The 11,779-nt window shown below is 42.1% G+C and overlaps 1 protein-coding gene across 1 annotated transcript in view; it reads right to left on the minus strand.

The window, feature by feature from the left end:
• EMR2 (egf-like module containing, mucin-like, hormone receptor-like 2) overlaps window positions 1-8,440 on the minus strand; it is a 55,832-nt gene extending 47,392 nt beyond the window's left edge. Inside the window, exons 1-3 of the mRNA XM_006874326.1 lie at window positions 8,302-8,440; window positions 6,601-6,726; window positions 778-933 (exon numbers count right to left, since the gene is read on the minus strand). Coding sequence (XP_006874388.1) covers window positions 778-933; window positions 6,601-6,726; window positions 8,302-8,440 — 421 coding nt within the window. The remainder of the gene's footprint in view (window positions 1-777; window positions 934-6,600; window positions 6,727-8,301) is intronic.
• Between the last annotated feature and the right edge of the window lie 3,339 nt (window positions 8,441-11,779).

Genomic DNA, 11,779 nt, shown 5'->3' on the forward strand with positions numbered 1-11,779 from the left:
TTGGGTCGCCTCTCTTTGGAATGGGCACAAATATGAATCTCTTCCAATCAGTTGGCCAAATAGCATTTTTCCAATTTTTTTGGCATAGATGCCTCCAACACGGCATCAGTTTATTTCAAGGTTTCAGCTTGTATTCCATCAATTTCTGGAGCCTTGTTCTTTGCCTTCAGTACACCTTGGACTTCTTCCTTTACTACCATTAATTTTTGATCATATGCTACCTACTGACATGACTGGACATCAACCATTCCCTTTTACAACAGTGACTCTGTTTATTTCTTCCATCTTCTTTTGATGCTTTTTGCATCATTCAATATTTTGCTCATAGAATGCTTGAGTATTACACGTTAAATAAAGATTGAATGTTTCCTCTCTTCTTTCAGCTTGAGAAATGCTGAATGTATTGTTCTCTTTTGGTTTTCAAGTTCCAAGTCTTTGCACATTTCATTATAATATTTGACATATGACATGCAATTATATTACCACATCTCAAACATGAACATGCTTTATGAATAAGTATCTTGACCAATGTTACACACACATATCAGGGGGCTGCATGCAGGCTGTAGACCCAGGCAACTGATCCCAGGGTCTGTGCCAGTGGCTCACACCATTTGTCTTTCTGTGTAGGGGGTACAGGACCACAGTACAGCTGTCCTGGCTCAGACCCAAGTGGCACACATATGGCCTGGGCGGTGTCCCTGGAAGCCACAAGAACAACTTTGGTGACCTCAATTCCCAGAGAAGGGAGAGATGGAGGATGGTGGGGGTTCTTACCTTGGCATGTGTTCTCACTCTCATTCCTGAATACTCTCCCTCCAGTAGCGAGCACATATCCTAGGCTGCACACACACCTGTAACTCCCCTCCATGTTCTGACAGTCGGCAAATTTTCCACAGGATACTTCCCAGGGTGGTGAACACTCGTTGATGTCTGGTACACAAGAAAACATAGGCTCACCTGCTGTAGATGTTAGTTCCCTTCGGGTAGAGACCCTGTCCCCACAGCCATGGGGACTGGACAGAACTCCAGTCCTGGGGCTTTCCTGGGTTAGGTTGTGGTTAGCTGTTTTCAAAGGCTTGCTGACCACTCAACTCCTCTCTATTCTCCGGCTGTGCTGAGGGCACCTAGACCTCACATGTGGCTTCTGGAAAGGTTGGTAGGAGGTCTGAATCCCGCTCTTCACTCCAGGACAGGAGGACAGAGGTACCTGCTCAGGATCTGGACCCTCCCTATGACTGTTTGTGCCATTGGGGCCTGGGTGTGGTAAGCTCTTGCTAGGTAGCCAGAGCATTGATGTGGCTCTTCATGAGCAGGCAGAGGATACAGCCTGATGGTCAGGCCATTAACCCTCTTCTAAATTCCTCTTTTCCTTACTCAAAGGGGCCCCAGCACAAGTCTTCCTCCCTCTTGGGCCAGGGTCTTCCCTTGCTCCAAAAGCCATATGCAGAATGTGGGGCAGGTGGCAACCTTTTAAAAAGGTGCCCTATGGTATGGGGCTGTGTGAGTTAAAGTGCTGGACTGCAAGTTCTGTTTGAACTGCAAGGTCGGCAATTCAAGCTCACCAGCTGCTGCTTGGAAATCCTATACAGGGTTGCTCTGGGTTAGAACCAACTCGATGGCACTTAACGACAACAACATGGTGTCCTGCAAGGGGCCCTGGTAAAGTAGTGGATTACAAGCTGGACTGCTAACAGCAAGGTCAGTAGTTGGAATATACCAGTAACTCATCAGGAAAAGGATGAGGCTTTCTGCTCCTGTAAATATTTATAGTCTTGGAAATCTTATACAGGATCACTGTGAGTCAGAACTGACTTGGTGGCACTTAGTGCTGTAGAATAAATACAGGACATCAGGGTCAGTTTGAACCACAAGGATGGTGGTTCAAACTTACCAACCTTCCCTTGGAAACCCTATATTGGGTCACTATGAGCAATAAGGTGAAGAAGAAGGGAGAGCTGTGGCTTTGTAGGATAAGCACTGGACTGTAAACCTCAAGGTCAGTGGTTCAAGTTCACCAGCTGCACCACTGGAGAAAGATGAGACTTTCTGCTCTCACAAAGATTTATAGTCTTGGAAACCCTAGACAGGGTTGCTGTGAGTTTAAACCAACTTGATGGCACTTAACAACAATGACAATGTGGTGAAGAAAGTCTTTGGGTCACAGTTTTTCTCCTGAGGAGGAGAGGGAGGCTCTTTTTTTTATTTTTAATCTCTTTTGCTGAGTAAGTTGTGGAAGAGAAATGGGGAAGTTGCATGAAACTGGTCACAACTCTGAGTCACTTGTGTCTTTTCTGATAACATAGCTGTCCCTCTCCTCTAAGTTCCCAAAGAAGTTGTCCAGGAACCAGCTGAGGGGCTGTTAAAGTAGAGAGTGGACATCCTTGGGTAAAACAAAACAAAACAGAACACCAAAACCAAACAAACAAACTCAACATAATAAAGGACACAAGAAAGAATCATGTACAGGTATAGAATTCTTGTCCTGCACATCAGATCAAGGGACAAAGTCTTTAGACCCTCAGGAGGCTAAGAGGTCATGGTGTTTGACTTTTCCAGGGTACAAGGTATCTTCTCTGTGCAGAGTTCCCCAGGGCTGGGAGGGGACACATCAGGGTGTCCATGTGCAGCCCACATGGGTGATGGGATATCCCCATCTGCTCTCATACCTGGTGGTGATAGCTGAAACCTGGCCTCAAAAATGACGGAATGGGGTGTAGTGTAGTGGAGCAAAGTTGGAAGTGAGGTGCATGTTGTTGTTGTTAGGTGCCATCGAGTCAGTACTGACTCATAGTGACCCTTTGCACAACAGAATGAAACACTGCCTGATCCTGGGCTAACCTCACAATTGTTGCTATGTTTAAGCCCATTGATGCTGCCACCGTGCCAATCCATCTCACTGGGGGTCGTGTTCTTTTTCTCTGACACTCCACTTTATGAAACATGACATCCCTCTCCAGTGACTGGTCCCTTTTGACAATATGTCCGAAGTATGAAAGACGAAGTCTGGTCATCCTGCCCTCAAAGGAGCATTCTGGCTGTACTTCTTCCAACACAGATCTATTTGTTCTTTTGGCAGTCCATGCTACTTTCAATATTCTCCCCCAACACCATAACTCAAATACATCAATTCTTCTGAGGTTACTGAGAATACCATGGCTTGGGTCAGGCACACCATAGTCCTCAAACTAACATCTTTGCTCTTCAACACTTTGAAAAGGTCTTGTGCAGCAGCCCAGGGCAATAAGTTGTTTGATTTCTTGACTGTTGCTTCCATAAGTGTTGATGGTTGATCCAAGCAAAATGAAGTCATTGACAACTTCGATCTTGTCTCCACTTATATGGATGTTATTTATTGGCCCAGTGGTGAGGATTTTTGTTTTCTTTACATTGAGGTGCAATCCATACCATAGGCTGTGGTCTTTGATTTTCATCAATAAATATTTTAAGTCCTCTTCATATATAGCAAGCAAAGTTGTATCATCTACAATATTGCAGGTTGTTACTGAAACTTCCTCCAATCCTGATGACACATTTTTCTTCATATAATCCAGCTTCTCGAATTATTTGTTCAGCATACAAATTGAATAAGTATGGTGAAAGAATACAATGCTGGTGCACACCTTTCTTAATTTAAAACCATTCAGATTCCCTTGTTCTGTTCAAACAACTGCCTCTTGGTCTATGTACAGGTTCCTCATGAGCATAATTAAGTGTTCTAGAATAGTCATATCTCTCAATGTTGTCCATAATTTGTCATGAGCCATAACATTGAAAGCCTTTGCGTAGTCAATAAAGCACAGGTTAAGCAACTTTCTGGTATTCTCTGCTTTCAGCCAAGGTCCATCTGACGTCAGCAATGATATCCCTCATTCTACATCCTCTTCTAAATCCAGCTGTAACCTCAGGAAGTTCTCTTTCAATGTATTATTGACATCATTTCTGTATTAGCTTTAGTATTATCTTTACTTGAATGGGATAACAATGATATTGTCCGATGATTTCCACATTCTGTTGGATCATCTCTCTTTTGAATGGGTAAAAATATGGATCTCTTCCAGTCAGTTGGCCAGGTAGTTGTCTTCCAAATTTCTTGGCATAGATGAGTGAGTGCCTCGGATGCTGCCTCACTTTGTTGAAAGATTTCAATTTGTATTCCATCAATTCCAGGGCCTTGTTCTTAGCCAATGACTTCAATGCACCTTGGATTTCTTTCATCAGGGTCATTGGCTCTTGATCATATGCGACTTCTTGAAATGGTTAAACATGGATCCTTTCTTTTTGGTACAATGACTCTGTGTATTCCTTCCATCTTCTTTTGATGCTTTCTTTGTCATTCAGTATTTTGCCTATAGAATTCTTCAATACTTCAAGTTGAGGTTTGAATTTTTTCTTCAGTTCCCTCAGCATTAGAGGTGCATGGGAGGGGAGGATATGACTATAGAAACTGCTTAAGCATATAAGAGATCTCCTAGAAAGGAGCTGAATCCTGTCTATTTGCTGCAGGAACTTCCTCCACTTCATAAGCCTGTGAATGTCCATAAAAGCACAGAGTAAGGTCCAAGACACATTGTTTCTTAAATTTAATTTCTCTCAAATATTAAATATTACATGCACCAGTTGCTCTCAAGTCAACTCCAACTTGTGGTAACCACGTGTGTGTGAGAGTAGAACTGTATTCACAAGTACATCTGTGTTTTTAGGAAATGGATCACCTGTTTTTCCCCCATAGTGCCTTTGGGTAGACTTTAACCACTTGTACCAATAGTGGTTATGAATCGGGCTGTGAACCATAAAGCCAGAAGTTTGGAACTACCAGCTGCTCCATGGGAGAAAGATGAAGCTTTCTGCTCCCGTAAAGATTTACAACCTCGGAAGCCCTGTTCAGGGTCGCTATGGGTCGGAACTGACTCGACAGCACTTAACAACAACAACAACACCTCCCATGAGCTCCAAATCACACATGAAGGCTTAGAATGGAAAAAATGTAAAATGAAAACAAAGAAAATTGACCACAATGCCACCACACAGTCTACTTACTATAAAACTCTTAGGATATGTTTTCACACCCTCCCAAACATATTAAGAATATTTTCCTTTATTAATAGATTGGAATCTAATATTATCTTGAGTGGATGAAAAAAAATTTCTTGATGTAAAAATGGTGTAATTCCTTTACAATCCTTTACTGTGAAGAACCTGTGATCGAGACCTGTGTTAAGGTTTTATCATCTGTGTATTTGTGTGACATTGGACTTCATTCCACTCTTTGAGTCCAAGTTTTGTCATTTACCAAATAATCGATAGCTCAGTTTACCTCCTGGGCTGCTGTGATGGTATCAAGGGGGCACATCTGTGATGCCCTTGTGAACATAATTATTGTTCAAATGTGAGAAACTTCTGGGCAGGCATCCTCATGAGCTGGAGCCAGTAGGAGAGTCCTGACCATCCGGGTCCTAGGTGGTTCTCTCCTGTTGTTTTCACTATTTGTCCCCTTCATTTTTGCCATGACAATAGTAACAGAATCAATGATGATCACTAGTTCATGCCTGTTGACAGTTTCCTCTGAGCCAGCCTTGTCCTGTGATTTACACAGGTACATTTAATTCTCTCACCATACATGTTTTCACCCAAAAAGGGAGCTCATATCCTGGGCTGCACATACAGTGGTTACTCTCTTCCATGTTCTGGTACTTGATTAGTTATTCCCAGTTTATAGATAGGAAAATGGAGACAAATAATTTCCTAAAAGTAGAAGCTAGTTGGAGGTAAAGTCAAACTACAAACCCAAGTGTCCCAGTTCCACTAAGTTTTTAACACCTGACTGTCCATTTCCTTTATCTCCCCTTGCCCTGTGTCCTCTTTTTTATGCTGTACAAAATCCTTCACACACACACATGCACACACACACACACACACACACACACACGTAAAGAGAGAGAGATAAGTTCTGCTACTGCTTCAGGGATGACGACTTTGGGTGTTATCACTCTCATTTCTGAATGTGGTTATTCTCCTCCATGTCTGGCATTTGATTAATTTTCCATAGGACACTGTTGTGGGTGGTGTACAGTTGATGTGTGGGACACATCAGGGCAAAGAGTCACCTTCACTAATATAAATTTCCTCAGGGCAGAGACCTCATTCCCACCTGACTCCCCAGCACAGGACCTAGCTTTAATCAATGTGTTTAAGAAAGAATAAGGCTCAGGCTGCATCATTGCAGCTGGGCTGTAGACTGACCAAGCCATTTCTGAAGACCACTTAATTGTCTCTGCTCATCTGAGCCTTCTGGCTGAAATCCTAGATTTGGACACAGTGGTCAGAGGCAAGGTGGGGCATAGGTGGGAAGCTGTGCATCCTTCTCTAGTCCTTGAAGGACAAGCAGAGGCAATCCTGGGGGAGGGTCCAGCTCCTCTCTAGGAAGCCATGTTTAGTCACTTCTTATCACTTCAACTCAATGTCTTCCCCTCCCCCCTTTTCTATGCTCTTGTTGATGGTCTCAAGGTCAAGAGATGAAGTGCTCATCCACCACATGTCCCCCTGTGGCATCACCCCACAATCTCTGGCTTGCCCCTCTACCACCCCAAACCTTGGTACCGTCACAAAAGGCCTCCAAAGGGCTGGTGATGATATCCCCAGATGGAGAGCTGAATCCTGGGTTACAGCGACAGGTGTTGGCATTGTCACATGCGGAGTTTGGAGGGCACCAACCGGGACAGGAAACTGTGGGCAGAGGCCGTGGTCAGAAGGTGGGGGCTGAGCTAGGACTGTGGGTGGGCAGGATAGCCCCAGAGGAGGGAGTGCTAGGGCTGGGGGGATAGCCCTTAGCCTCATCCTCCATGGGTTAAGGGTGTGGAGTAGGGGCCCAGGTGCCAGGCTCCTGCAGACTCACCCCTATGTGCACCTTGCTCCCCTGTGAGGAGTCTGGCTTCCAATAGTATCAGCAAGAGGCAGAACACTGAAACAGAAGAGTGGGGGTCAGGAGATACATTTGAGGAAAGGGGACTGTTGACCCCTCAGACTGGGACAACTTCCTTGCATAAGGAATGAGAGTGGGCATCCCCTTTTAGGGATCTAGGTGGGTTTTAGGAAGTGGGGGATGGGGAAGAGGTGTGGGTATCCAGTCACCTGCTCCTCTGCCCTGTGAGCTATGTGGGAGGTGGTTCCAAATACAGGTGGGAGCCAGGCAACCCCGGTCCATATTGGTCAGATTATCTCACCTCTCTGTGCCTTCATTTTCCCTTCTGTGGAATGGGAATGCTGATGGGGCCCACTTACTATAGTATTGTGAGAATCATTCACATAAATACTACCTGGTGTGATTTAAGTGTTTACTGTTATTATAAAGGAAGGGTTGACTAGCTGTTCTCTCATTTCCACACTTAGCACTTACTCATTTACTCTGATGTTTATCTTGGGACACAGTGGTAACAGTTTGCTTAATCTCCTGGATTACAAGAAGATGATGTAGGTTCATACTGAACACCTCACCTTCAATTCTGGTTTCCACTCTCAGAATGTGTCTTTGGTGAATTCTCTTCAGATCACCTGGTGTTTTAAAAGCAAAGACCTCTGTCATTCACCAAAGAGACGGGCAAGGAAATAGAGATGGAAAAAGAATAAAGTAGTAGACAGGGTGAGACAGAGTGAGGGAGACACACACAGAGATGAAGAGAGAAATAGTCAGAGTTAAGGCAGAGTTAATGCTAGAGATGGTGAAAGAGGGAAGGAAAAATAGGAAACATACAGAGAGATCAAGATATGGAGAGATGACTCACGGAGATAGAGAGATAGTGACACCGATAGAGACAAGCAAATAGAAATAATCATAAATGAGGCTGAGCAAAACAGGAAGGGTGAAGTCGGAGGGTTTGAAGGAAGGTTTTGGAAAGACACTTTTTGCCTTAAAGACAACAGCAACAACTCTAAGTACAACTGACTGTGTTCCTGTGGAGTTGGATTAGGCCAGGGATCACACTTGGAGCCTTATCTTTTTTTACTCCATTCCTGTCTAGTTTTTCACAATCCACATACCACTATTTTTCATGCCTGTGACTTTCTCACACTGTTCTCTCTTCACTTTCTATCTCTCTCTTTTCTCTGTGTGTTTTAATTCTCCCTCACTTTCTCTCCACTTATATCACTGTCTTAACACTGACTCTCTGTCTGTCTTCATCTCTCTGTCCGTGTCACTCTGTTCTAATGAATGAATCCTCATCTCAAACTGAATTCAAATATCTCCTCGACTGAATGCCAATGAGAGAAGTTGGAAATCTCTTTTGTTGCCACAGTCATGACTTCTGATGATGACAGGGCTGCCTGTGTCAGGGTCCTGAGGTTTCCACACTGGGAAAGGATGCACCGTCTGGGAGGAGGTGACCATGTGCTGTCCTTGGTCATTAACTCCTTCAGATGTCAGACCATCAGTAACTATCATGTTACCTGCCCAGTCTGATAAATCATCAAAGAAACACTTACTTACCGTGTTTCTTTGATAATTTATTAAGCTTCTCTGTATCTCAATTTTTTTCATCCATAAAATGTAAAGAATAATAGAACCTATCTTGTTGCCTTGTTGGGAAGGTAAATAAGTCAACATGCATTAGATGCTAAGTACAGTATCTGATAGCAAGTTTTGTTCAATAAACTTAAATTGCCACCATCATCATCAAAGGTGCACTGGCATGAGTTCTGGGTCACTGTCTTTTTGTCACTTATGTTTGATATTTGGCATGACTTTGTAGCCAACTAACAGTTTCCAAATCTTCTCATTTTTAGGTTCACATTCTGAGCTTCTTGAAGTATTTCTTTTACACTCTACTGACTGTGCTTCTATGAGGGTGAGTAAACAATTATATGCACTCTGGTTATATTAAAATGTTTGCCCACATCTAAACCTGATGACAACAATGAGTGTGCACATGAAATGATTCTGTTGAATAGAGGAATGAAAGTGAATTATGTGGCAAATCATTTGCAAATCAGCTATGGCTCTTTCTATGAAATAATACACGACAAAATTGGGTTTCAAAAAGTGTGTGCAGATAGGTACCCAAGCAACTCATGGAAGAACATATACAGAAGCATTTGCGCATCTGTAACAGAATTTGGACCGATACTCGAAGGAAGGCAAAAGTTTCTTAAAAAAAATTGTTACTGGTGACGAGACATGGATTCATCACTATGAGCCCGAGAGTAAATAACAGTATGGAATGGAAACATCCTCAATTGCCTACCAAGAAAAAAGTTCAAAAGTCAACCATCAGCTGGAAAATTGATGCTTGAAGTTTTCCGGGATTCTCAAGGGCCAGTAGTAGAACACTATCAGGAAAAAGGATCAACAATCAACAGTGCTCACTACAGTGAAATGCTTACTGAAGAGCTGAAGCCTAAGCTTCAGATTAAATGCAGACAGGACTACTATCCAAGGGTGTCCACACACCTCTGCCCACAGTGTTGACATTCTGCAAAAATTCAGTTTGAGGTGTTTAAGCATCCTTCCTATAGTCCTGATCCATTGGACTTTTACCTGTTTGGTCCCCTGAAAGCAGTCCTTTGAGGATGAAGATTCACCTTTGATGTAGAAGTGAAGACAGTGGGTACATTCATGGTTCACAGTTTAGCCTAAAATAGTTTTTATTTAATAAGGGAATATGAAAGATTGTTGACAGATGGACAAAGTATATTGAAGAGCAAGGAGATAATGTTGAAAAATGATATATTTGTCTTTTTAAAAAGTTGATTAAAATAAATTCTACAACCTGAGTGCAGTTAATTTTTTACTCACCCTTGTATTCTTTATATCATGGAACATGGAGCAGGAGAAAATGAGTCCTAATGTCCTTTGTGCTTGAATAAAGTCACTTAGAATTTTGAGTGTGTTATATGCGCACACTGTCTTAGTTATCTGGTGCTGCTGTAACAGAAATACCATTAAGTGGATGGCTTTAACAAACTGAAATGTATTCGCTTACAGTTGAGGATGCTTGAAGTCTGAATTCTGAGTGCCAACTCTATGGGAAGGCTTTCTCTCTCTGTTGACTCTGGGGAAAGGTCCTTGTCTCCTTTCAGCACCTATAAGCCTGGCATTCCTTGGAGAGCTCCATGTATCTTAGTAGCAGTATTTCCCTGGGTCTAGGAGTTTCTCTGGTAGCATAGTGGTTATGAATCGGGCTGAGAACCGCAAGGTCAGCAGTTCAAAACTATCAGCTGTTCCGAGGGAGAAAGAGGAAACTTTCTGCTCCCATAAAGATTTATAGCCTCGAAAACCCTGTACAGGGTCACTATGAGTCGGAACTATGAGTCGGAACGGCACATAACAACAACAATTCACTGAGAATCATGGTCCACCAGCTAATGTGACATGCTTTTTTTTTTTGGTAGACGTGGTAGGGACACATTTAAATCTATGCCATACATCCACAAATTTAAATGTCTTGAGAAAACTAACTTCACTTTCCACTTCCTTTAAATTACCAAAGCATTTATTACACTTAGTCATTAAAATGTGACCAGCTTAAAAAATCCATATTCCATAAATCAGATGATTATGACAATTTTCAGAAAATATGACTAATATTTGAAAAACCAGGGAACAAAAACAATCCATAAGTTAACTATAAAAAGAACATCTACTATATGACAGACTAATAGTAAAAAATAAATAAATAAATAAATAAAAAACCCCACAAAATAACCTAGTCATACTTAGAGGTATAACTATGAGTTCTGGGAAGTTAACCATGGGTATGTTAGAGAGAAGATAGCATCTAGGCAGTTGTTTCCTTTATTAATTCATCTATATCACATGTCATATTTAAGATAAGAAGTCTATCTGAGACCCACAGACAAAGATCAAAACTTCTCCATGCTGGGTTTGCTGGTCTCCACATCATGAGCAGCAGGATGTAAGATTGCGGCCAAATAAGGAGCTCTGGTAGCGTAGTGGTTACGAATTGGGCTGTGAACCTTAAGGTGAGCGGTTGGAAACTACCAGCCGCTCCGCGGGAGAAAGATGAGGCTTTCTACTCCCGTAAAGATTTACACCCTTGGAAACCCTGTACAGGGTCGCTATGGGTCGGAACCGACTCGATGGCACTTAACAACAACAACAAGTAATTTATGACAACTTTAGATTAATCAGAATGAAGCTGATCTCATTGATAACAGTTTTCACCAATTCAATACTATTGCCCTTCACATCCTTCCAAGACCCACACAAAATCTATTGACTAAAGAAGATGTGATTCTTAGCAAATTAGATTTTTAAGAAAGTTAGTTTATCTAATCCTATAACAACAAAAACAATATGTTATTAAGTGCTGTCAAGTATAGATGGTAAACTAAGAAATTCTCAATAAGTCTCAAAGTTTGCCCTAGGAATTAGAAACTGCCTAGATGGCAGTTTCACTGCCATCCTCCTTTGAGAATTGAATGTAAATGAACTAACATCTTATTTGTTCCCTTCTCTCCCTTATAGAGATAGTAGGTAAACAATTAAGGAATCAAGCAAAGGAGAGAAAAGTTTCTCAAGCTGGATAAAGAGCATCCAGATTCTTTAGTTATATAAAGTTATAATAATTAACTTACCTGGCCACAATCTTAGATCCCTGCTGCTCATGGTATGGAGACCAGCAAACCCAGCATGGAGAAGTTTTGATCTTTGTCTGTGGGTCTCAGAAAGACTTCTTATCTTAAATATGACATATGATGTAAATGAAGTAATAAAGAAAACAACAGGCTAGATGTTTTCTTCCCCTTAATACACCCATGGTTA

The sequence above is a fragment of the Chrysochloris asiatica genome, unplaced genomic scaffold (assembly GCF_000296735.1).
Source record: "Chrysochloris asiatica unplaced genomic scaffold, ChrAsi1.0 scaffold00268, whole genome shotgun sequence".
NCBI classification, from domain to species: Eukaryota; Metazoa; Chordata; class Mammalia; order Afrosoricida; family Chrysochloridae; genus Chrysochloris; species Chrysochloris asiatica.